Source organism: Papilio polytes, unplaced genomic scaffold (genome assembly GCF_000836215.1).
Source record: "Papilio polytes unplaced genomic scaffold, Ppol_1.0 DF821122.1, whole genome shotgun sequence".
In the NCBI taxonomy this organism is placed as follows: Eukaryota; Metazoa; Arthropoda; class Insecta; order Lepidoptera; family Papilionidae; genus Papilio; species Papilio polytes.
Window position 1 is genome coordinate 275515 of NW_013528082.1, and position 26041 is coordinate 301555.

General features: G+C 36.3%; 2 protein-coding genes across 6 annotated transcripts in view; one reads left to right on the plus strand and one right to left on the minus strand.

The window, feature by feature from the left end:
- Window positions 1–26041, minus strand: part of LOC106109598 (acetyl-CoA carboxylase) — a 45206-nt gene that overhangs the window by 11414 nt on the left and 7751 nt on the right. For 2 of the 5 annotated variants that reach the window (XM_013291159.1, XM_013291158.1), the window contains exons 4-28: window positions 19418–19535; window positions 17622–17729; window positions 16910–17050; window positions 15958–16138; window positions 15604–15711; window positions 15174–15268; window positions 14458–14551; window positions 13931–14046; window positions 12806–12979; window positions 12358–12520; window positions 11709–11871; window positions 10939–11083; window positions 10514–10623; window positions 10025–10191; window positions 9339–9550; window positions 8984–9089; window positions 8618–8755; window positions 8280–8386; window positions 7935–8071; window positions 6834–6920; window positions 5917–5999; window positions 5568–5677; window positions 5026–5154; window positions 4409–4591; window positions 229–368 (exon numbers count right to left, since the gene is read on the minus strand). In XM_013291159.1, the coding sequence (XP_013146613.1) occupies window positions 229–368; window positions 4409–4591; window positions 5026–5154; window positions 5568–5677; window positions 5917–5999; window positions 6834–6920; window positions 7935–8071; window positions 8280–8386; window positions 8618–8755; window positions 8984–9089; window positions 9339–9550; window positions 10025–10191; window positions 10514–10623; window positions 10939–11083; window positions 11709–11871; window positions 12358–12520; window positions 12806–12979; window positions 13931–14046; window positions 14458–14551; window positions 15174–15268; window positions 15604–15711; window positions 15958–16138; window positions 16910–17050; window positions 17622–17729; window positions 19418–19535 (3315 nt within the window). Of the gene's footprint in view, window positions 1–228; window positions 369–4408; window positions 4592–5025; window positions 5155–5567; window positions 5678–5916; window positions 6000–6833; window positions 6921–7934; window positions 8072–8279; window positions 8387–8617; window positions 8756–8983; window positions 9090–9338; window positions 9551–10024; window positions 10192–10513; window positions 10624–10938; window positions 11084–11708; window positions 11872–12357; window positions 12521–12805; window positions 12980–13930; window positions 14047–14457; window positions 14552–15173; window positions 15269–15603; window positions 15712–15957; window positions 16139–16909; window positions 17051–17621; window positions 17730–19417; window positions 19536–20284; window positions 20455–21964; window positions 22311–25384; window positions 25483–26041 lie in introns of those variants that run through there. The other 3 variants (XM_013291160.1, XM_013291161.1, XM_013291162.1) reach the window with 3 other exon arrangements.
- Window positions 1935–4135, plus strand: LOC106109600 (odorant receptor 13a-like). The gene is made up of 5 exons (XM_013291163.1): window positions 1935–2485; window positions 2805–2904; window positions 3037–3132; window positions 3398–3556; window positions 4091–4135. Exons 1-5 carry the CDS (start codon window positions 1968–1970, stop codon window positions 4133–4135), a joined length of 918 nt encoding a protein of 305 aa, XP_013146617.1. The 5' UTR covers window positions 1935–1967.

The following is a 26041-nucleotide window of genomic DNA, read 5'->3' on the forward strand; positions in this document are numbered from 1 at the left end:
CTACGGAAAAAGTTCCTAGTTTTGCAACGAAACAACCTCCGCCTATTCTTGTAAATAACCAATTATGTAGAAGTGAATTGGATAAGAAAATAGTATAAAAATAAACCGACATTTTTTCTACACCTTTAAAAGCCTCCTAATTGTTATTCTGTTTCGGTTTAATGCGTTCAAAGTTGTTAAAAGTGTGTTGTTTTTTATGTGGGTCACTGTCAGTTTCCCCGATAGTACCTGTTGGGGTGCCCGGTGGGCAGCACGAACTGGAAGTGCACGACGCCCAGCTCCCCGGAGAGCGCGAGGTGCTGCAGGCAGGTGATCTCGTACGAGGTGTAGGCGCGCCGCACGTACACCTCCAGCGCCGCGTTACACACCTGCATACATAAGTATTGTTAACATCAGTACTGGAGGGTATACGTCCCTATGACATCTGTCACATTTAGACATGTTAGAATAGCGCGCCATTCTGGCGATAATGGTCAAAGTGTGTTACAATTATATTAATGTCTAAAGTACAGACTTCCACAAAGAAATTTATATAGACAATTTAGAAATGTAACTGTCTGAAATTTTCTATTGAAGGAAGAGAAGAGAAAGACATGGGTTTTCATATTTTTTACAAACGTACAATTTTTTAGAAGATACATTTATTTAGGTAATTACAATTTTTATATGTTATAATTAATTTTTTTAATTTCATAGAAGACAAAGACCAATTATTGTTCCATAATTATAATGTCGACAATTAATTACATAATCTGGTAATTTATGAATAGGATAATCACAAATATCCTTTGATATCAAATTGCAGACATTAATAGTCATAGAGCATAATTAAGTAGCCATTTTAACTCCCTAAGGCGCTAAATTAGACTAATTTAACGCCGGAGGGCGGACGATTGAAATCAAACTATATAAAAAGAGTGAACTTCATGCGTTCCTTAATCAGGTAATACCATATAAGAGCCAGCAAAGACGTATTGGTTTTTATTTAATATTTTTAGCAATGGAGGTCCATTACAAGCCATTTCACGAGACTTATAAACTCGCTACATATGCAATGATTATAGCCGCCATTTACCCTAACCCGGAAAAACGAAAAATCCGTTGGTTCTATGGAAGTATAAATAATATTATAACTTAAACTTTTTTTATTTTATTTTTTTTAAATAAAAAAAATAGTTAATTTACTAATATTTCCTTTAACCATTCCAACTATGCTCTAGGCTTGTGCTAGGATATGGTTTACGACAATCGAATGTCGGGATTAGAAGCCTTGACCGCAAGATCGGTAGTCAGTACCCCAAACCATTAGGCTATTGGCGCTTAATCCTATTCCTATAATATATCCATTTTTTGCTTGCATCCGAAAGTAATAATTGTTTATTTCAGTAATGATCGCTTTATCTGGGGCACCATTTGCTGCATTCATTACGATCGCCATATATAGATTCTGGATGGTTGGTGACGTGGTTAACGTTATAAAACAGAGCACAGTTGGCGGACCTTTCCTTGGAGGATTTTTAAAGGTGAGATTTAATAGTTTTAATGCTTAAAAATATAGTCTGTTACTCAGTGATAACAGCATCTAAATGGTGCAAGAATTGAAATCGTTCCAGTAATTTTTGACTAACGAAATAGACACAATATCTTTATAATGGTGAAAGAATTTTCAAAATCGGACCGGTACTTTTACGTGATTCCAATACGTACAAAAATACAAATTTCTTCAATCGATCAATTCTTTTTTTATAATATTAGTATAGACTAGCTTTCGGCCGAGACTCCTTCCGCGTGGAATTAAAAAAAAACAAAAGTGAGTAGCTTACGTGTTTTTTCAGACTATCCTCTACATCTATACCAAATTTCATCGAAATCTGTTAATCCGTTTAGGCTACAAACTGTAACAAACATCCATCCATCTAAATTTTCGCATTTATAATATTTATTCTAATTACTTCTTGTAGGTAATCATGATGAACTACCACGAGAAGAATGCTTTAAGTCTAATAGAAGAAATGAATATAGACTACGCGGTATATAACAATCTACCCGTTCACCACCGCGCCATCGTAGCCGAGGGTATCAGAACGAGCCGGGTATACGCAGAGCGTGGCTACATCGCCTTCATTTCCTTCTGCGTTCTCAATTTCCCATTCCTAGCATCCGTCATGAACACCTACATCTTCCTTGCTAAATCTGAACCACCGAAATACTTCGCTCATGACGTCGCCATACCTTTCTTAGAACCGGAAGCTGTATTCATCTCTCCGTACTTTGAGATAATGACTGTCTACACAGCGTACTGTGCCTTCCTCTATTTGGTCAATTTTATGGGATATGATGCGTTTTTTGGGTTATGCATTAACCACGCGTGTCTCAAGATGAGGCTGTTCTGCGCAGCTATGGAGGACGCAATGAAATCGCAAACGGAGGAACAAATGCGTGAACGCATCTCTTTTGTTATACAAAGTCAATGCAGAGCGTTCAGGTATTAATAACAGGCGTTTATGTTTGTAATATCGAAAAATCAAGATTTCGGGATGTATTTAAGTTGCTGATCGAAAATCGCGTTTGAAAATTCTTTGTCTGTCTATCTCCGATGGGCAACGACCGAAACGGCTGGGCCGATTTCGTCCGGACTTTTATTGAAGGGTAGCTGACATAGACGGGCATATTATAGGCTATTTTTATCTTAATATCACGCAAACGAAGTCGTGGGCAACAGCTAGTAGTAATTAAAGTTGAATTTGGCACATTCTATAAAAAAAACCAACTTTACGGTACAGTGGTTGACAATATTATTTCAGCTACGTGGACAGGATACAAGTAGTGTTCAACGTGTACATTGGCATTATCCTATTCGCTACCATGATACAAATATGCACCTGCATGTACCACGTCACTGAGGTAAACGTAGTAGTTATTGACCTCTTGACCAATCCTATATTTTAGTTACTATGCTAAATATATCTATTTAAATAACTATTAAATGTTAATATGTTTATTTATTGATTTAAACTATTTTTTATTCATTCTCAGGGCTACGAACTAGATCCCAAGTACATAGTATATACACTCGGCACAATAGCTTACATCTACATACCATGTCGCTACTCTTCTAAGTTGAAAGATGTGGTAATTTATATTTATACCTTTTTGTGTGAACTTAAGTTTTTTTTTTATCTTCAAACTACAAAGCAAAAAAAATTCTCGGAAAAATAAAAATAATTTATCATTTTGGTAACATTTGACAATAAAATATTTATTCTCTTTTGCATCTACTATTGAAACTCAATAAGCAGACTGATTGACATAATTTAAGTGCCAATTTTGTTCGGATATTTAGAGAGTCAATTATAAGTGCGTGGACCTAACAGCTATAACAGAGCAGTGTATACAGAGCTCCGAGACGGCGACGTTGCTGTACTGCTGCGGCTGGGAGGCGGTGCCGCAGCTGTGGCCGCGCAGAGCACTGCTCTACATGATACTGCGCGCGCAACGACCGAAGGAAATCATCGCGTTTAACATGTTCGTCTTTGATATGGAACGATTTGTTGCCGTAAGTTCGCATTTTATTTATAACTAGCTGTTGCTCACGACTTAGCCCGCGTGAAATTTAAAAATATAGCCTATGTTATTCACAGATAAATTATCAAACAGTTAAAAAATTTTTAAAATCGGCCCAGTAGTTTTTGTGTTATTTCAATATATATAAAAATACAAATCTTTCCTCTTTCGTCATCAAATTTTTTTTTTTGCTTATGTCATTTGTAATGACAATTTAGAGTTTTACTTATAAAGATTTTTCAAATTGACTAAAAATTACCTTCACCACGGCAATCTTATTTGTTTGGCTTGTAGTTTTTGTCACTAAGTTGAATAGCGTAGAAATATATAGCTTAAAGCGTATCGTCAGTGTAGGGCTTTTTATTAAAAAAATAAATTAAAAATACAATATGATTTCTGACATTTTACATAACAAAGTGTGTGTATACTTTATGTTAATATAGTATACATAGATAGGAAGAAATTGTAATAATTTGTTAGTATATGTCTAAGTTAAGATAATAATTATTAATAATTTTAATTTCAGATACTAAAGTCATCCTACTCATTATACACGCTGTTGCGATCTTAAGTAATAACGGAAAAAATTCACCAGAACTTAATAAAACCAGTTTATCTCTTACTCCTATCAATGTATAATATATCTATGATATTATAAACATCAGCATAACATTTGTTTTCTTTCAATAACCTATTTAAATCTTACTATTATTACGAAAGTTATGATAATGGATGGATAGATGTTTGTAATATCTAAAACTGCTAAATGATTTCTTTCTTACTCAATTTTGTTTTTCGCACGAAGTCGCGTGCCAAAGCTAGTATAAAAGTGTACTATATTTACCGCTGCATTAGTGTGGTAGAAGAAGTCGTGCAGTATATCGAAGATGGAGGTCTCGGAGAGGATGAGCTTCTGCAGGTTCTCAGGGTGGAAGTCGTGTCCGTACATGTCGACGGCGCTGAGGAAGATGGACTCCATCTGGTTGTGACGCAGCTCGTAGGCCGGCTGGTGCGCGGCTATCAGCACCTATGTACATAATACAGTATATAACTACGTGTGATACGTATGCTACATGTGCTATGTAGGCTACGTATGCTTCGTATGCTTCGTATGCTGCATATGCTACGTATATGATATATGCTACGAATGCAAAGTATGCAACGTATTTTACGTATGCTACGTCTACTACGAATTGCGAAGTGCTACGAATGCTACCAATACTACGTATACTACGTATGCGACGTGTGCTACAAATGCTAAATATGCTACATATACTACGTATGCTACGTGTGCTACATATGCTACATCTGCTACATATGCTACGTGTGCTACATATGCTACATATACTACGATTGCTACGTACGCGACGTGTGCTACAAATGCTACATATACTACATATGCAACATATGCTAAGTATTCGACATGTGCTTCATATGCTACATATGCGTGCAGTGATGTACCTGTCGTGCGCGCAGTGCGACGCGGCTGTGCTCGGCGCGGTGCAGTGACGTCAGCTCGTTGAGCGTGGCCGCCAGCTCGTCGGTCAGCCCGGGCTCGTTGGACCACAAGTGGTCTATCAGTAACGTCACCTATATCATAAACTATTTAGACAAATATATCCAAACTTAATTAATTTTACTAAATACAAATAATTAGATTTAGTTTTCTGTTCGAAATTACAAAAACACAAAAATTAATGTGGTGTGTTACTATTATTAGTTTGTATTCTAGTCAAATACTAATTTATGAAACAATGAAATCTTATTAAAATAAACGGCAAAATTTAGATAGATAGATGTTTGTTAGACTTGACAGCCAAAGAACTAAACGGATCCGGATGAAATGTGACATAATCTAGAAGTACTCAGACTACTAACTAAGATTTTCTTTTTTAATTTCACAGAATTCGCGGGCAACTCAATAACTAAAAATATGGATAAACACATAGACTAGTCAGTATTTAAGTACAACTAAAATAATTTACAAATTCGTATAAAATTACCAGTAGATTTTTCTTGGATACTTGGTTGTGTGAGAAAATAATATTAGCGACCGCTTGCATGTCGTCCTTGTAGCGGTCCCGCAGCGCCATCACGCATTTGTCGTATGAACCTACATAATACAATTAAAATATACATTAGAAGTCTGTTATAAAAATACATTACTAATATTATAAATGCGAAAGTTTAAATGGATGGATGGATAGATGGATGTTTGTTAGACTTTGTATCCTAAACGGCTGAATAGATCTGGATGAAATTTCGCATAGATGTAGGTTACTTTTGTTTTTATGAACTCCACGCGGACGGAGCCGCGGGCGAAAGCTAGTGTATACATATATTTTCACTTACCAAGTTGGAAGTTACTCTCTACTTGATAGTATTGCTTGAGTAAGTCGTGTACCGCTGCCTTCATTCTGCCTCGTATACCATTCCTGACAAAAAAACATCCATCATCAAAAGTTATTTTAGTATTCAAATTATGTTTTCTAGGCTAGTAGAATTTTAACTATTGACAGTGGTAGTGCCCGCTTTAACATCTTAGCACGAATAGGCCGGCACGCCCCCAGTAATACCACGACCACACAGAAGACAGGCGTGAAATGGAAGCAATTCCGTGTTTCGTCTGATGAGTGTGGTGCCGGAGGCCTAATTTAAGTCCCTTTCTCTTTACCACCCTTTTCTTTTAAAGAGAGGTTGGGAAGAGCAAGTGGATTTGACGGTGGAGGAGATGCATAGGAAGGGGAAATATTCTCTTTATGTGCGTCTCCTCCTCCGTCTTATAAGGGTAGGCAACGCATCTGCAATTGCGGATGTCTATGGGCAGCGGTCGCTTCGCCATTTTGGCGGTTTCAGGAGGCCGCTTGCTCGTTTGCCACCTTGTGTTATAAAAAAAAAAAACTAGCTAACCTAATTCAATGTGAAAAACATTATTTATCATACGATAACACTGTCTTACTAATCTTACTAATATAATAAATGCAAAATCTTAGATGGATAAATGGATGGATGTTTGTTAGATTTTGTATCCTAAACGGCTGAACGGATATTGATGTAATTCGGCATACACGTAGAGTATGGTTTGGAAGAATACATAGACTACTTAGTTTTTTTTTATTCCACGCGAAGGAAGTCGCGGGCGAAAGCCAGTTTTCATACAAAATAGTGAATGTTACTACCAAACTTGGTACTTCTAAGTTTTTTCTTTGCTTATATAGTCAGAATTTTGTAGTGTAATTATTTGAAGGTGACACAAGGTCGGCAGGTACCTGTATCTCTGCACCAGCACCACCAGAGCTTGCGTGCTCATGAAGAACACGTCCCGGTCCGCGCGCTTCGCCAGTGAACCCGCGTGACTGGACACATAACATATACCCTATTTGTATTTCAGATTATCTTACTTATATTATGAATATGTTTAAAGGTATCTCCAGAACAGGATAGAAGATCTCAATAAAATTTGACATAAATTATCTATACTATTATAATAAAGCGTAAACGCACAATTCTTTGTTGCCTACGATGTCAGCAATTATAGCATATTTTTAAATAATTATTTCTTTAATGAAAAGCCCTACACTTACGTCACGCTTTAGGCTATATATTTTCACACCATTAAACTTAGGGGGTAAATATTTTGGATAAAAACCCTAATGTGGGAAAGAGTCCATAAGTTGCTGCCAACATCAAGGAAACAAGATTGCCAAAGTTTGTCATGTCATGTCATTTTGACATTTGCCATTGATAATTTCACAAATGTAAACAATAAAATAAAATTTTCATAATTTCATGCGGATGGAGCCGCACGGGAACATAATTATAGAACAGTCTACAAGAACACAGAATATTCACTTGATTTAATTTCAAGCGGACAAAGTCGCGGGCAAAGCTAATATCTTATAAAAACAACATTAAAAACTAATGTCAGATATATGTCAAAATATTATAATGCATATAGCGCCCTCTTGTGTTGTTTTCTGTCAATAAATAATTCGCTACATATTTGATATACGAGTACGTAATAGGAACGTGGACGTACGCAAATGCGTACAAAGTGACGTCACAACATCCCATTTGATGCCTTCTATCAAATGTTTAAATGCTATTGTAGTAGTCCTTTAGTAATTTATCTCATTAAATGCCTGTCCCACCACTGGCTGATAGAGGCTCGGATAGCTTATAAATAAATCAATGACGTCACTGTCACGTTACCTTATAACACAATACGTTATTTCTATGACACATTTTAGACGTTTGTTATCAGACAATTTACAATTTGGTAAGACAGGCTCTAAATCTATCAAAGGACTCTCTCATTAAATATTTAGCATCTCAGAGACTAAGAATAAAAATGGTCTGTCACAACTAACTGGTCTATGACGCTTGCGATCTGCTGGCTTGGGAACTGCGCCAGTACACTCGTGATGTTACGCTCGTACAGCGCCATCAGTTTCCGCACCTTCTTCTCCACAGCCACTGGAATGCGACCTGACGTCGACGACAGCACCTAAACATCAGTTCCTTGATAATATTAAAAGGTTTCTGTCCCATAACTGGCTGATAGAGTCTCGGATAGCTTAAAAATGACGTCACTACCAGATAATATAACAAAATATATTTCCATCACATTACAAGTTGGATTATCAGACTTTTTACAAGAATTTGGTAGGACTGGCTTAAAATTACTAGATTTAAGTTGGAATTTAATTCTTTACCTCTTGTAACTCCAGCAATGGGAGTGAAGGGTCTCTCAAACTCTGCATGAACTTCTCCACGACTTCGCGCAACCGCGGCGTGTTGTACGGCTCGGGTAGGCAGTAACCTGTTACATTCAAATATATATAGACTAGCTGTTGCTCGCGACTTTGCCTATGTGAATTTAATAACTAAATGATGATGAAAGAATTTTTGAAAGCGGCTCAGTATTTTTTGAGGTTTTTCAATACATACAAAAATCTATACTCTTTATAATATTAGTATAGAAAAATCTTAACTTATATGAAATTTAAATCAAAATTGAATATAATTTTTAATTTTAAGTTAATTTTCTTACCGGACAGCGTGTTTTCTAATATAGCTCTGAACTTATTGTGGGCGTGGTTCAGCTTCTCCGAGAGGTGGGGGTTGTCCTCCAGGGTGAACTGCCCCTTGTAGGGCTGCGCCGTCGTCACCAGGGACGGGTCATCTAACTCTGTACAAAATATACGTTATTTATTATTTTTTTAAGGAAATATATTAAATTATGTCATACTAGCTATTGCTCATGACTTCGTCCGACAGATAAATTACCTTTCTAACGAAGTTTTTTTTTTAAATCGTCTCCGTAGTTTTTAAGTTATTGCAACACATGAAAAAATTACAAATGAGTCCTATTTGTAATATTAGTATAGAAGTATAGATATAGATAGAAGATAGTTACCGAGAGTGCCGATGAGGGCGCCCATGTCCAGCACGGCGCCGGGCCGCAGCGTCCATGTCACCTTGCCCGCCTCGGGCGCCATCAGCGTCATCACCATTTTCATCACCTGCACCATACGAATAGTCAAATGCTGTCTGTTACTCCGTATCATGACATAAGCATGTTTTGAGGAATCACATGTAAGAGCAACTTTAGTTATGTACATGAAGTATACCGGTTAGAAAGAGATGGGTATATTGAAAATGATCGAGCGCTTCTAAACCCGAAAGATAGATACTAAAAACTACCGCCTCTACGAGAGTACGAGGAGGAAAGGGAGGGAGAAGAACGAAGTGATATCTTTCGTCTCACTCACCTCTATTTCCGCATACGGCTGTCCCTTGTCCACATGTCCGCCGTCTTCGACCAGTGTATTGATGAGCTTCCCAGCGGAAGGTGCGCGAAGCTTTGAGGGGTCTTTCTCCTTCTCGAACACCACCGTCTGGTTGCCGATGACAATGCGGTACTTGTCCACCTCGTCTTTTAGATATGTGGTGTATGAAGCTCCATCCATCGATAGTAATGTACCTGTATCAAAATTATTATTAATACAAGCTTTCGCCCGCGACTCTGTCCGAGCGGAATTTTAAAAAAAACAAAGTTAGCCTGTGTTTTCCCAGATTATCCTCTACGTTTGTGCCGAATTTCATCGAGATCCTTTCAGCTGTTTAGGCTACAAACTCAACCAAACATACATCCATCCAAACTTTCGCATTTATTTTAGTAAGATTGACACATTATGTAAGACTAGCTGTTCCGTGCGACTTTACATGTAATTACAATAACTTTGTTTTAATTGAACTTTCAAGTTCTTATAACCATCAACATTCAAATAACAAAAAATACCTTATTATTATGTAGTTTAAGTTTTTTATATAATTATTTTTGATATTTTCGGATCAATCAACGATTTTTTTGTCAGGTCTAGAATCAAATAAGACTTCGCAACTATAACTATAACTGCGAATAACTCTATCGCACATACAAGCTAAGGAACTGTACCTCCATCCGTCAGTTTATGGACCTCCAGCTCCTTGAAGCTACCGTTCATGGCGAGGAAGTAGGAGGTGGGTCCGGACTTGGTGGCCTGCACGCGGTACTTGTGCCCCGAGTGGATCAGCTCCACCTCCACGCAGTTGGACAGCGCGCCTGACGCCTGGATCTGACCTCTGTATGTAACAACATATGTACAGTCGCGGAAACAAGCGGTGTTTCAATTACAGAAAATATCACATTTTTCAACGAAACAAAATGCTTTTCTTACAAAGGAATTACGTAAACGATTGGATAGTAATGAAAATTCCGTTTTTCAACTTTTTTCAAACATATTTAAACACTGTAAATCTAAATATTGGTTCTTGTTCCGCGTAAGCGTAGGGAACATTTTAACTGTATTAAAGTGGATTACCGCCAAGTTCCCCGATTGTACATATGACGTCATGAACTTTAGTTATGTTTCTTTCATATTTGATCGCAAGGATAGTAACGTACTTTTCTAACGCACTCTTGAACTCCTGGAAGTGCGTTGTGATGATGCTGTCAGCGATGAGGATGGAGCCGCAGATGACGCCCAGCATCACATCCGGCTTCTCTGATTGTACCTGAGAATACGATAAATTATGAACTCGTTTATACATTTTGCTCACTAAGTTAACAGCGGTTTTTACGATCGTACTCAAAATCGCAACAGCTGTTTACTAAAAGGAACACTAAACCTAGATTGCTGTTAGTGGCGTAGTGGTGGCATAGTGGTGGCAGTGGTGGCGTAGTGGTGGCATAGTGGTGGCGTAGTGGTGGCATAGTGGTGGCGTAGTGGTGTCGTAGTGGTGATGTAGTGGTGGCATAGTGATGGCGTAGTGGTGTCGTAGTGGTGATGTTGTGGTAGCATAGTGATGGCGTAGTAGGGTAATATTTACCCTCTCAGCGATGAGTGCGTCGAGCCAGCTGGTATCAATGTAGTTCTCCTGAAAGGCGGGCGTCTCCAGCAGCGTAATGAGGTACTCCACCGTGGTGCGGAAGTCACCGCGGATGCTCAACTCCTTCAGCGCTATCACCAGGTTCCTGGACATCATCAAGAAGTTAACAACCAATATCATTGAATTAACGCAAAAATAGAAACTTTAATTAAAAATAAACCAACTAGACCTGAACTTGAGTATTAGTATAGTCAGTAGAGGTCAGATAATATTGTATCTGTGAATTCCGGTGGCCACGATACAGGCATTGCCTAGTGTGGCCATCACCAGATAAGCTTAGCTAGAATAACTTAAAATAACGAATTTTTAACTTCCTGTTATGTATAATTTTAAGGTATTGTCAAAGTTATTTGTTTTGTACAATCTTTTTGGTTTAATAAATATTTTTTTTCATTTCAGTATTGAAACCTGAGATTTTCCATTGCTAATGAAAAAATATAGAGACGTTTTTTTTTTAATTTTTTTAGTCTTACAGCACGTGTATGCGTTTTGTGCCATTTGAATATACCATATGACACTCTGGAGAATAAGACGAATCAAATGACACCATACTTGACAAAATCAGTTCAGTCGTCTAGGCTGTAGGCCGTTACAAACTTTCATAAAAATCTTACACAAATTCGAAAAACAGTCAGTCGGATAATTTCTTTTTCTTTTTTATTACAAGTGATATAAATGAATATAAAGAAACTGTGTGCAGGTATACTAACTCCCTGGCCTGCTCCCTGGTCTCGCCCCAGGAGAAGCAGTGTCCGAACTGCGAGTCGGCGAACTCGTGCAGGCCGCCCGACGCCGCCACGCTGAAGTAGCCCCACACGTTCTTCGACGACCTGAAGTTCAGCTCCTGCACCGTGCCGGACGACGGCTTGAAACCTAACAGATACAATTTACATAAATACTAGCTTTTGCATAAATAAAACTGTGGTTATGGACCAAAAAAAAACAAATTTACAAAACATATTAAATGTATACAAAAATACAAATCAGTTTTTTGGCCAAAAGAAGAAGGCTGAGCTGACCTCCAGCTTGCCACTGAAGGCCACGCTGGTTTTCTTACTATTGCACTAATCTTACTAATATCATAAATGCGAAAGTATAAATGGATGGATTAGAGTTTGCAGCCTAAACTGCTGCACGGGCCTCAATGCAAGATATAGATGTGTGGTTTAGATTTTTTTAATTGCATACGGACAAATTTAGGGGCGAAAGCTAGTTAAAAATAAAAATCTACATTTTACCAGTCTATATCTATATTTATACCTGTCATCGAGATCACTTAAACTGTTACATACACGTTCGGAGATACATAGTAAGACATCCATCCATCCAAAATTCCATATGTATATGAGAGAAGGTAACCTTCATCAGGGTTCTCCGATGTGATCCTGGCTGCGATGACATGTCCCCAGGGCGAGGGCCGCTGCTTCGGCTCATCGAAGCTGATCTGCGACATTCCCCAGGGGGACTCCCCGTACAGCAGCCGGATATCCTTGATCTGGTACAGCGGCAGACCCATCGCTATCTGTGGACAGAGGACACGTCATCTACCCTGACAAACACCACTTAACATAGAAAATACACGGGAAGTGGAAGCAATTCCGCGTATACTCTAATGAATGTGCGTCCCGGAGGACTCATTTTAATCGTCTTTCCACCCTTATTGTACAAGGAAAGGATGGAAAGAAGTGAACTTGACAATAAGAGGCATAGACAAGGAAAATCTTTCTTTGTACATGTTGATGAAATGTAGGCAACGCATCTGCAAAATACTTAGAAGCGGTATATTCGCCATTTTGGCGAATTTTACCTGCAGCTGCGCAGCGGGCAGGTTCACGTCGGCCACCATCTCCGTGCAGGGATGCTCCACCTGCAGGCGAGGGTTCAGCTCCAGGAAGTAGTAGGCGCCGGTCGCCTGCTCGTATAAATACTCCACTGTGCCCGCGCTTACGTACCCCACCATCTTGGCTAGACGTACAGCCGCCTATAACAAAAGTCATTTTTTTTATTACTAAAATTAGTAGATTTTTTTAACCATTTCTAGTAAACTTCTAGTAATAAACTAGTCTGTTAAACACTTCTAACAAGTCACTAGGGGGTAGTTTCCGCCCTCTAAACAATAAAAAAATGTATTAGATATAAAAACTACTTGAAGTAGCTACCCCGTAAACTTAGTCGAAATTTGCTTCACGACCATATCATAAGATACAAATTTTATAGTTTGTGGTTAAATGCAATAAAGGGGCGTGTCAGATATATGCCCCGCCCCCAAAATGTCTATCCCATTTATACTTAAAAATTGCGTCCGTTTCTTGAGATTCTTTAACGAGTGACAAATGTCGAATGGGCCGGCACGCCCGGTGTAATGCCACGACCACACAGAAGACAAGCGTGAAATGGAAGCAATTCCGTATTTCGTTTGATGAGTGGTTCCGGAGGCCTAATTTAAGTCCCTTTCTCTTTGCCATCCTTTTCTTAAAGGAGAGGATGGCATCGGGAAGTGATTTAACAGTGGAGGAGATGCATAGGAAGGGGAAAAATCCTCATTATGTGCGTCTCCTCCTCCGTTGGATAAGGGTAGGCAACGCATCTGCAATTGCGGATGTCTATGGGCAGTGGTCGCTTCGCCATTTTGGCGGATTCAGGTGGCCGCTTACTCGTTTGCCACCTTATGTTATAAAAAAAACAATTAACACTCGAATCAATTTTGATTTTACAATAAGACATAGTATAGAAGTTATTTTTGTAGGACCATAAAAAAATCATATGCATATTAAATGAAATATAATGTAATTGGGGAAGGAATTGGCTTCTGTGAGGGCAACCTACTACAGGAGCCAAGACTTCTATGAAATGTATACAAAAGGGACAATAAATTATATAAATAGTTGGTAAGTGAAAGAATTCATGTAATATTCTGATGAGATGTGGTTACCTTCTCCATCTCAATGAAGACCTCGGGCCTGGCGACGGCGGCGGGCGCCTCCTCTATGATCTTCTGGTGCCGGCGCTGGATGGAGCAGTCGCGACCGAACAGGGATATCGCATTGCCTGAACGATTTAATTTACTTCTACATCATTCTACTATTAATAAAGTAACATGGACAATACATTGAAAAAAGACAGCTTTCCTTCTCTCTCTCTCTCTCTCTCTCTCTCTATCTCTCTCTCTCCCTCTCTCGCATGTCTTAATTTTTTTGTAATGCATAGTAGTATAACCCATAGTTACAAGACGTAAACACACTTCTTCGTTATATATGTCAGCAGACACAGAGTATTTTTGAATACATTTTTTAATCAAAATTCCTACACTCATGACGTAGTACGTAGTAACGGAAATTATTATCAAATGGCAAAGGCGTCGTTGTCATTTATGCATTTGATTTTTTTGGAAAATAAAACATTTTATAATATTAAACTTTTTATAACTGCGGATGAAGCCGCATGGAAAAACTAGTATACCATATTGATCAGCCAAGAGCTGAACCTCCAGATGTCTTGCGGACTTGGCCAGCTTCATCACGAAGATGGGAGAGCCTGGCACCTCCGCTTGCACCTGAAAGAAACATTGCATTTTATATCTACTGTTACAGTCGAGGACTTTGATTTCCTACCCAATGAGACTCAAAATAATTTATTACAAACCACTAACGTCATCCTGCTAAGGTCAAAAAATTCAAAAGACTTTTGTACTGTCGGTGTCATAATAATGTTTTATTTCCTTTTCTATGGTCATATGCCAAATAACCAATAAAGAAATCTATACTATTATAATAAAGCGTAAACACACACTTCTTTGTTGCCTAAGATGTAAGCAATTACAGCATGTTTTAGAATAATTATTATTTTAATAAAAAACCCTACACTTTCGTCACGCTTTAGACTATATATTTTCACGCCATTAAATTTAGGGGGTAAAAATACATCAAGGAAGCAAGACTGTCAAGGTTTGTCATGTCATGTCACTTGCTATTGATAATTTCACAAATGTGAACGATAATATAAAATTTTCTTAATTTCATGCGGATAAAGCCGCACGGGAACAGCTAGTCTAAAACTAAAAATCTAAATGTATTATAACATACATATATGTTAAATTATAGCTATTGACTTTGGTTAATGTATTTTTTTGTATGCAAATCGTATTGTCACGAAGCTATATAAGAAGCATTATGTACCTGTCGAAACATGTTGCCGAAGTCGTCGGGGTTCTCCACCTTCCGGATACCTTTACCACCTCCTCCTTCGGATGCCTTGATCATCACGGGGAAACCTGTTAACAAACACATTTTTAGGATACTGCTGGTTTTTTCAATGCAAATAAAATGCATTTTAAAATAAAAATGCAATAAAATTTTACAAACACTTAAATGGAATTTAAGTTTTTTAAAATACAATTTTTAAGAGTTTTTACATTTTCATATAAATTTTTGCTTGCGACTCCGTCTGTGCGTAATTAAAAAAATAGCCTATGTCTTGCTACCAAACTATGTTCATGTTCAAATTTCATCGAGATCCGTTCAATTCTGAAGATGTGTAACAGACATCCATCCATACAAAATATTGCATTTTTAATAATAATATATGTCGGTGGCAGTATTTAGTTACCAATCTTGTGGGCAGCCTGCAGGCCCTGCTCCGGCGAGGACACGCAGCCTTTGCCGAACAGCTCCGAGGATATCTTGATCTTCTTGCTGTTGTACTGGGCCTTCAGTTCTACACAACACATTACTATTATACATACGAGCAAGCATTTAATTCGCCGTATTAGCGAAGTAACACAAAGTTATATATTGTTTTAGTCTAGAGATGAAATATTTTTATGATAAAACATTAAATCGAAAAGGGATATAATGCAAAAAAATTACAAATATTACGAAATTTCAGGTAAAATTATTTAAACTGAGACATTATCAAACAATATGTTAGTTACAGTATTCTTAATGATTTTTTTGAGTTTACCACTCCCACTCCAAGGCAGCGTTGGTATATCCGCCGTCTGTGCGACAATGGAGGAGGCGATCTTATCTCCCAGAGCCCACATCGCCTTCTCCGGCGGGCCTATGAACACCACGCCCGCGCGGTGCAGCAGCTCCGGCAGCTTGGGGTTCTCCGACGCGTGGCCCCAGCCCGCCCACACTGCCTACACATGAAACATTCATTTACCGCACTCAGAGACGTTAAGATACTGCCCCTGTATACATACTAGCTAAAAGCGCGGCCTTCAGTGACAAGCTGGTGGCCACACTAACTGAGCTTTCTTCTTTTGGACAAGTTTTTTTTTCATTAATTAGTTCTGTATATTTTGTATTAAGTGATTTTTTTAACAATATTTTTTAAGATGCGACCCTATATGAGCCAAATCGACTTGATATGAGCCAAAAAGTCGAACGCTGCAATTCGCAGGTTGAAATCAAAACCTACATTAGAATGTGAGATGGGGTTTTCGCCCAGAGCACCAGACATGTAAGGGCGCCTTAACGCCCTTTATGGTCCTATTTATATGTACTTGTAAGGGGTACCATAGAATTCCTGCAAAATCATAACTCTATACAAATACAAATTGAACTGAACTGTGAACTGATTCAGTAATCTTTAATGAACTACTAACTACTAAAAAGGGACATAATGAGTAGATATACAAAACTATATTAGTATCTGTCATTCTTGTGTTAATGTATAGCGCCAATAGCCTAATGGTTTGGGGTACGGACTACCGATCTTGCGGTCGAGGGTTCGAATCCCGCCATTCGATTGTCGTGAACCATATCCTAGCACAAGCCGAGAGCTTAGTCGGAATGGTTATAGGAAATATTAGTAAATTAACTAAAAGTTTACTAACATTTTCTACAAAAAAAAAAATGTTTCCGTGTGTATGTTTGTGTGTTAAAATGGTATAATATTTCTTACTTACTTGTACTTGTGTCCTAACAGCGATATCAACAATCAGTTCAACATTAGCGTAGTTGTTGTTGTTAGAGCCGCCGGGAACCGGCACGTAGTGGTCCGCCATCTTTATATACTCTGCATTCGCTTTTAAGTCCTCCGGTGTCACCTGGACATACCATATAAAACTATAATAAAGCGTAAACACTGTTATGTAGGATGTCAGCAATCATACTAATATTATAAATGCGAAAGTTTAGATGGATGGATGTTTGTTAGAGTTTGTAGCCTAAACGGCTGAAAGGATTTCGATGAAATTTAGTATACGTAAAGGATAGTCTGGAAGAACACATAGGCCATTCACTTTTGTTTTTAATTCCACGCGGAAGGAGTCGCGGCCGAAAGCTAGTCACAGAATATTTTCGAATAATCCTATTAGTAGTATATCCTATATAGTAAAAAGTCCTACACTTTCGACAGTAAAGTACACACACGTAGAAGGTAAGCGAAATAAATAAAGTTGCTTTACATTAAAGAGACAAAAACTACAAGCCAATAGCAGCAAAGAATCACGGTTGCCATGGTTACGTAAATCCCAGCCAATGGCAAGATCCTTTACTGTCATTTAAACATTTGAATTTCGAAATTTGCAGGAGAAATAAACAGTACAATGAAATTTTAATAATGTGAATGATTGTGTTTTTAATTAAGTTTTTCGTGTAGTAGATATATAAACTGACCATAACAACGAAGCGTACAGCGCGTTCGTTGCGAAACATTTCGTAGGACCATCTTCTGATAGAACGCATACATTTTACTGCACCAATACCGTTGTTTGCTATCAACACCTGGAACAAAATAATCATCCTCTTTATCCTACTCAGGTAGGGTCGGCACAACAAGTTTTTGTCCTTCAAATAACTCTATCATACGTCATCTCGGTCATCACCCTCTTTTTTTAATCATGTCACCTTTTACACAATACATCCATCTCTTTCTAGGTCTAGAGAATATTAACAAGATTTTTGACATAAAAACAACACAGAGTTATAATTATTAGAGACGGCTCAAAGCATAATCTAAGGGTATCTAGACCTCATACACAGTTCAAATTAAACCAGTACACTTAGTTACAACCAGTAAAAGATTGTATAGATCAACTGGTGTCAGTTAGTTACATTGTGCCAGTTGATTGTCAATCCAGTTACTGTGCGCTACTGACCAACTATACTGGCTGATTGTGATATCAGTTTTTTTTTTATAACATAAGGTGGCAAAAGAGCAAGCGGCCACCTGAATCCGCCAAAATGGCGAAGCGACCGCTGCCCATAGACATCCGCAATTGCAGATGCGTTGCCTACCCTTACATGACGGAGGAGACGGAGGAGACGCATATAAAGAGGATATTTCCCCTTCCTATACATCTCCTCCACCGTCAAATCCACTTCCCCTTCCCAGCCTCTCCTTATAAGAAAAGGATGGTAAAGGGAAAGGGACTTAAATTAGGCCTCCGGCGCCACACTCATCAGACGAAACACGGAATTGCTATCATTTCACGCCTGTCTTCTGTGTGGTCGTGGTTTTACACCGGGCGTGCCAGCCCATTCGTGCTAAGATATTAAAGCGGGTACTACCACTATAAATAATTAGTTAAGTATGCTGGCCACACTGAGAAGGATAAAAAAATCTTTAAAATTAGTCTGTTTTAATGTCTAGTATTTTCAACTGCATTGTTTTGTTAGTTTTTTTATTATACATTTTTAGCTTTTATTTAACAAATACATTAGTCATGTAAACATCAATATGTAATTGATTATTTTATTATTATTATATTGATAACACATATCTTGAGTTGTTAACGTCACATCATTTAAATTTAATCCTTATTATGTACTAAATTAGATCAGATATCATTTGTCATATTAATTTTGATAAAACATGATATTGTCAAAATAAAGAATTTAATAAGATAATGATATCCGGAGAAATAAAAATAAATTTACTTCTGAATCACGCTAACTTATGACTCATAAAGATAACTCATACTATAGTAAAAAAAATTAAAGCTCTGATAGAAACTTGATACTTCTAAGTCCTTCAGCTTACAAAACTACTAAAACATATGTTTTTTTTCACAATCACACTTTTCTAATCTTGACGTGTTCCCTTTTAGATGTCTATCCAAGGGCGAATCCAGCTTTAGCGCCAGGGCGGTCACATAGTCGTGGTCAAGTCAAGAGATATATTTACATACTTTGTCAAGCTCTTGACCAACCGGTTCAGGGGTGTCATGACCCCTATGACTCCCCCTTAATCCGCCTTTGTCTCTACCAATGTCAAAAATATTCCAAAACTGATGTTTACAATAGTAATATAAATATATACTCTTTGGTCCACTAAATACCTGGAGGTATATGTTGATGAGAACCAAAGTTGTGTACTCAATGATTTTTTTTAATCTAATTTAAGTTGGTGGAAAAATAATATCGCAGAACATTTGTAACTATCTCTGGTTAGAAACAAAAATGTTGCTTACTTTATTAATAGGTTTTGTCCCTTGGAATCTCCTCACAAATTCTTCAGGTGTGGCGACTGTGAAGTCCTTCTCTTGGAAACGATGGCTATGGATGACTGTGCCCTGGGACATTGATGGCCTATAAAAAAATAATTTAATTAAACATAAGCCTTTTTATCATATAGGCTACAAAATAAGTACTAAATTTAAAATATCATATATATCACTTAAAGATATGTATTTTTTTGTCTGTTTATGTTTTTATAAATTAAGTTTATAGAGAATTCTGTAAGCTACCTTTGACAAGACAAATTAGAATGTTTACATCCATCCTTGTCATCTTTTAGCTTATTCTGAATAAGTTTAGACTCCATCAGATGATACAAGAAGTAAATTTGCAACATGAACCTACTTATGCACAATGCTGCCACTATACTAACCTGGTGAACTTAGCATCTGACCTCATCAGTAAATAGATAAATTATTTAATAATCTATAACCAATGTAAGATTTATCATGTTTGCATAATCTAATCTATATAAATAAAATAATGTCATTTTAAGGCCTAAAAAATGCATTTAAACATAAAAATCAACGACTAAAATAATAAAAACAAATTGAGACAGTTAAATAAAGAGAGTTTACTTAAGTTACATAAATAAATAGAAACGAATAAATAAATTAACACTCGCATACCGTTAGAGAAATCGAGAGAAATCACTGCTCCACAAAATACTTTTTAAATTGAAAACAATTAAATTGGTTAATAAAACTTATATTTTAACTATGCAAATACAAGTTTAAGAGCTTAATTTAACATTCATTTATTTTTCTAGCATATTAAATAAAGGTATATAAAATAACTAGAATGAAATGTTGAATTCTAACCTGTATGGACCTTCCGAATACAATCCATTCATCGCAGGATACATTATCGACGTCAAGGCAGTGTAAAAAATTGTTTTTCACAAAAAACAAGGCCGCTTTATGTTTATTTTAATGTAAATACAACAAAAATCTAACATTTCTCTGCCAAAGTTTTGTTTTCATCCACTGACTGACGTTTAACTCGCCAATAGTATTATCATGACAGAATCATACGATCATTGTGTCTCGCTTGCACGTATAAGAAACCGAATGTGCGACAGAGACGGATATGAATTAATTCCGAGTTGCCGTCATTACAAAATTGATGCAATGAAGAAAATGTTTTTCCGGATTGTTTACTTAGTGATGACCGGGGTCAATATTATCGATAGATCTATTTGTGCAAAACACAATTGACATAAATAATATTTATTCAATGTAATTCTCTATAGATCTTGTGTTATAACACAAGAAATAATCAATTAAATATGTTGTTGGCTTTATTATTTGAATGACCCAAATCAACTAAAATGCCAAAAACGAGCACCAGTCGAGTTCAACCGATGAAAGGTTACTACTGACCATTATTTACAATAACCTTTACTTTTTTACTTACGTTATATTTACTTGTGCGAGCTTCACTACAAGACTGAAGAAAGTTTATTAAAAATGTATATGAAATATCGATTTTTACTGTGTAACGTCATCATTAGCCTTATAGTGAATGCCCAATAAAATTATTTTTCGGAAAACTTATTCTATTCATTCTAAAAATAAGTAGCAAAACACGAATACAAAACATTCGGTCCTTGATCTTTGGTAGCTCTGATGAAGTTATTTGTTTTAACCTTTTTTGCCTTTATCCGAAAAAACTTAAGCATGGGAATATGTAACCTTGACTGGCGTTAGTTATGGTTAGATTCTTGATTCTTGTTTAAGTCAATCATTATAGATGACTGTTATTTATGTAAATTACAGCACGTAACTCTTTCACATTCTAAATTTATTCGTTACGCGTATTTTTATTATGCTATTCTTTAGTTTGTGTAGAAGACATTGTAATCGATTAATAAGTTCTTCTGACTCGTTACATAAAACTTCGAGTCAGACATTCACATAAAACAAGAAATAACAATCTAAAAAACAATAATAGAAAATGCAAATATGCTTTATACATTTCAGTTATAGTAATTATAACATTAAAACTTAATAAGTAAGTTTGTTGCATTTTAGTGAAAAAATATATACAAAGCATTAGTTAAAAATTGTTTAGTTTACCACTTATCAACATCAACGTTAGAATCCTGGTTAGACCTGCGAAAAAATTTAATGACAAATATTACGTAAACGTTCACAATGACGTGCTTTACTTGTATATGCCATCTACAGCTGCAGGACAACACTTCAAAAGTTTTTATCTATTCAAGCATACTCTACGACTGATCATGCTATCACATGTTAGTAAAGAACTGTTGGTAATTTAAATACAAACGTAATTTACTAATTAGAAAGATTCAGGATTCATAGAAATTAATTCGAAATTTCTAAAACTGTATTATTTTATAGATTCCCAAGAAAATAATTACTCCATCGGCACCATATAAAATACATATTAACGCTTTTGTAAAAATCTACTTTTATTAGTGTTATATTAATAATGCAAATTACGCAATAGTTTTATTTACATCCTTGGAAACTTACTGTAAAGTCGCTGTAGTAGGTGGACGCAATAATTTACTGTCTTGATTCGTTTCATGACTGGTATCTTCTCCGTCAATACCGGGTTCAGTTTGCAGAGTCATCTGGAACTTTTGCAACAAATCGCTGGGCACAACATCCGTAGCCTCATCTTGTTCCCATGTGCTCGGATCCTCCGCTGACGTATCACCCAGCACAAATCGTTTAGACGTCCTTCTCTTCAACATTGTTACGAAATTCCGGACGTTATTCACAAAAGTCACAAATGTCGATATGATATCGGAAAAATTCATAAACGTCACTATTTGGGTAACATCACTATTTTACGCGCGAAATGTTATTCGATCTGAAAGTTTGGTTTTGTCAGTGGCTTACACTTTTTACAAAAAAGTTTGGTTGGGAATAGTTTTTTTTTTCGTTAAACCTTAATCTTGGCTATTAATTATTGAATAAAAACGGGTTTTATCAGTTTTTCAATGACAAAACAATATTATTTTAATATTAGGCGTAGAGGCCGTTACTTTGACGTAGAGTGGTAGAATTTTTATACTCGTATAATGTTACGACACCACAAAACTATCTCGAACTGGTTGGCTTTGCCTCGTGTACAAGTATTTTAGTGTATTAGATTACAACTTGATTTAATGCGTTCCATATGCTTCAAGTAGATTTTGTTCAACACTAAAAGCAAAAAAAAAAGTTTAAAAAAACGTACAGACAAATTGAAAATCTCGTCTTTTTCAAGTTTAAAAAAACTAAATGTAATGAACACATACTATTCGTAAGTTTGTAGTGGTAAGAAATAATCATCTTTAACAACCTATTAAATAAATGAAAACCTATTAAATAAGTAAATGGAAACTGGAAACTTCGAAAATTTTACATACTCTTGAAAACTAAATTGTTGGTAATTATTCTTTATTATCGTGATTTATTATAAAATTATTCCATTAGTAAAGCTGGATCTAAGCAAAAAAACAGCATAGTACATAAATAGCTATTAAAGTAATCAACAAAAGCAAACGCATTCAACACTTATATCCTAACATTTTTAACTGATTTATTTGCATTACTTAAACTGAAATGACGCGATAATCCTGACCTTCGGCGATGTGTCGAAGTCGCAGCGGACTGTTTATTTAGTGTATATGATAATCTCATGATACGCACGTAAGTATTTTAACTATAGAAAAAGATACACTTTCTATGGACCCGTGATACCGGCTTATAGCCGCGGTGGAACTGAGAAACCTTGGAAGCGTTCTTTGCAGGGACTTGAGGGTCAATTTTCGTATAGACGAGGAGTCGCGGAGTATTTTTTAATTATTGCCGTGCGCCACTCTATCTATCATCTGTACCATGCAGGGTCGCACCTCTAACGCGGGTCTTTGAGTAAACTAATTAGTCCTGCTTCCTTGAGATCATTAACTATAAACTTTTATAGTGGGATACGTAGTTTTAACAATTTTCTACGCATCTTTTTCGCACAAATATATTTCAGACTTTAAGTGTTGATTTGATATTACACGGAACATTGGACAAACCTTGGTTTTACCTCGGCTTCGATGTTTCCACAGGAGGAGGAAAACAACAGCAGCCTTAGATGCGGTTTCCTGTGTACTCTTGTACCATTTAAAATTATCCTGTTATGTAAGGGATAAGAAGCCATCTTGTAATAAAAACAGGATATTTCCTTATTATTGTCTGACTAAATGAGGAGCAACGATTTACGCTAATTTATATTAGATCTCTGTAACGTTTTTAAAATTGCGACGTTCCGTTCTATGCATATTCAGTTATTTTTTCCTAATTACTGTAAGTCGAACGGTGATTTAGGTGTTAAGCAGGGCTTCTAATCTTCAAGTCCTGGGTCCGATTTCTCCCAAGTATCTATGTTTTTTGATAACTGGATTTCTTTATGAACATTTAGTCGACGACGGCAAAGAGAAACATCGTAATATGAACATATCGGAGAAGATAGGCTCCGAGCCCCTCCTCAGTGGGGATGTTACATTGCACATAAAGTACTCAGATTTAAAATAGCCATTTAAAATACTAAACTAACGCGTAGTATTTATGCGTATTAATATGATAAAAATCTCAAGTATGTATATCATAGCATAATTAACTACTTAAGTTATGACGTTGGCGAGAGATGTTAAACGTCATCAGACACCAGTGGCCGACAAATACTTAAACCGGTTTCTCAGGGTTAAGAAAACACGCATATTATGTACTTCTTTACCATATTAGATTCTTTTAATTAAAACTTATTAATGTCTATTCACCTCTAATTCTGAATCAATAAAACTAAGAATAAGAAAAAAAACAATGAAATGAAGTAACCAAGATATAAAAAAAACTTATACCATCAAACAATGCAAATTACAAGAGGTTTCTCATTGTTATAGATGTAATTTAAAATGATAATATTGTTATATTATACCTTATTTTCAAGTTTTGTTGTAATTTGATAAAATAGAAAATAGGTTTACGCGGTATAGACATGTTATGAGGGAAGAGGCGCGTGAGAACGGAACTTTTATGAATGTGGTACCGGTAGAGGTAGGTGTAGAAAGAGATGGATGTTCATGAAAGGAGACATGATCAAGAAGGGAGTTATGAATGAGGTGACGGATGATACACCTACATTGAGAACGAAAACAAGGTGAGTAAGATGGACAGGGAGGTGATGATAACATTGCAGCAAATATGATTTTTTTGTTCTGTATTTTTAACCTTTTAATTTACACTAGTAAGAATATTTTCTTTAGCTTTTTAAATTGCCCATTATCTAGATTTCAAGCCAGTTCGATTGCGTTCATTAACGAATTAAGGGTCAAAGGTCTAATAAAAACATTCAGCTGTAATAAAATCCTTGACGTATCAGAAATACAACCGTACTAGTTACCACTACCAAGACGAAAAAAACATATCGCATATTCGTCAAGGAAAATTCAATTAGTCACTTATATTTTTTTTATAAGTCTTTATAGAAAGAAATCACAAAGTGAAATCACACTTTCTTAGGACATACGCAATATTACGTTGGCCTTAAAATTGCAAAAATCCTACGTGATAATGATTAATAATTTATTCAATTGCCTTTTTGCCTCTTCGACATTAAGAGTTTTTCAAGATAAAATCGGGATTCTTGTTTTTTAGTACTAGTATTACATCTCCCAGTTTTATGACCTTCATGTTAATAATTTTCGCTTAGAAAAAATCTGCATATATTTTTAAATTAACAAACACTTATAAAATGAATAATAATTTAACTGTAACTTAGTAATTTCTGAACGAAATCAATGTAAAATAAAAACAACTTCCCAGCCAAACTTTGAAAATAGAACTTCAAAAATATCGCGCAAATAAATCGGAATAAATCCACTGCACATTATCATACCCATTTGGTAATCTTACCAGAAAGGGAAAAACTTTTAAAACTTATCAAACTCGCTTTTCTTTCCTAATAAATCCGACCGCCATACGCGGTACGCGCGCAAAGGTTATTCGACAACTGACAACTGACAGTTAGGTTTGCCGCCATTTCTGGCAGCTATAGCCATACACAAAAACGCACTATTAAGGAACATGTACACTTGTCATTTGTTAAATTTTTTTCATTTTAAAGGATTATGTATAGGAATTTAAGTTCATTTTTAGCCACAGTTACGTAGGGAAGACACAAGAAGTATTTACAGTTATTGTAAAAATTCCCTTCTCAATATTAAATTGCTGTTAATTCTTGATTGGAAAAAAATCAGAAGTTACCTAACATATACGAGGAAACATTTAATTTTATTTTCAATTTCTCACAAGGTGGTTATTCTTTTTTTATTTTTTTTTTATTCTTTTAATGCGCATTGCCCAGTGTACACGGTACTTAACAAGGTGGGCCGATCGTGACGCGATGTTACGTAGATTTATGTTGATTGCAGTACGATGAGAATTCAAATTCACTGAACGAATTAACTTGAGCAACTTATGTAATCTTCAAACTTTGTATAACTTAATAAATATTAAACATAACGTATTTGTAGTTCAGTTATAACCCGATGAAGTTCATACTTCAAAATT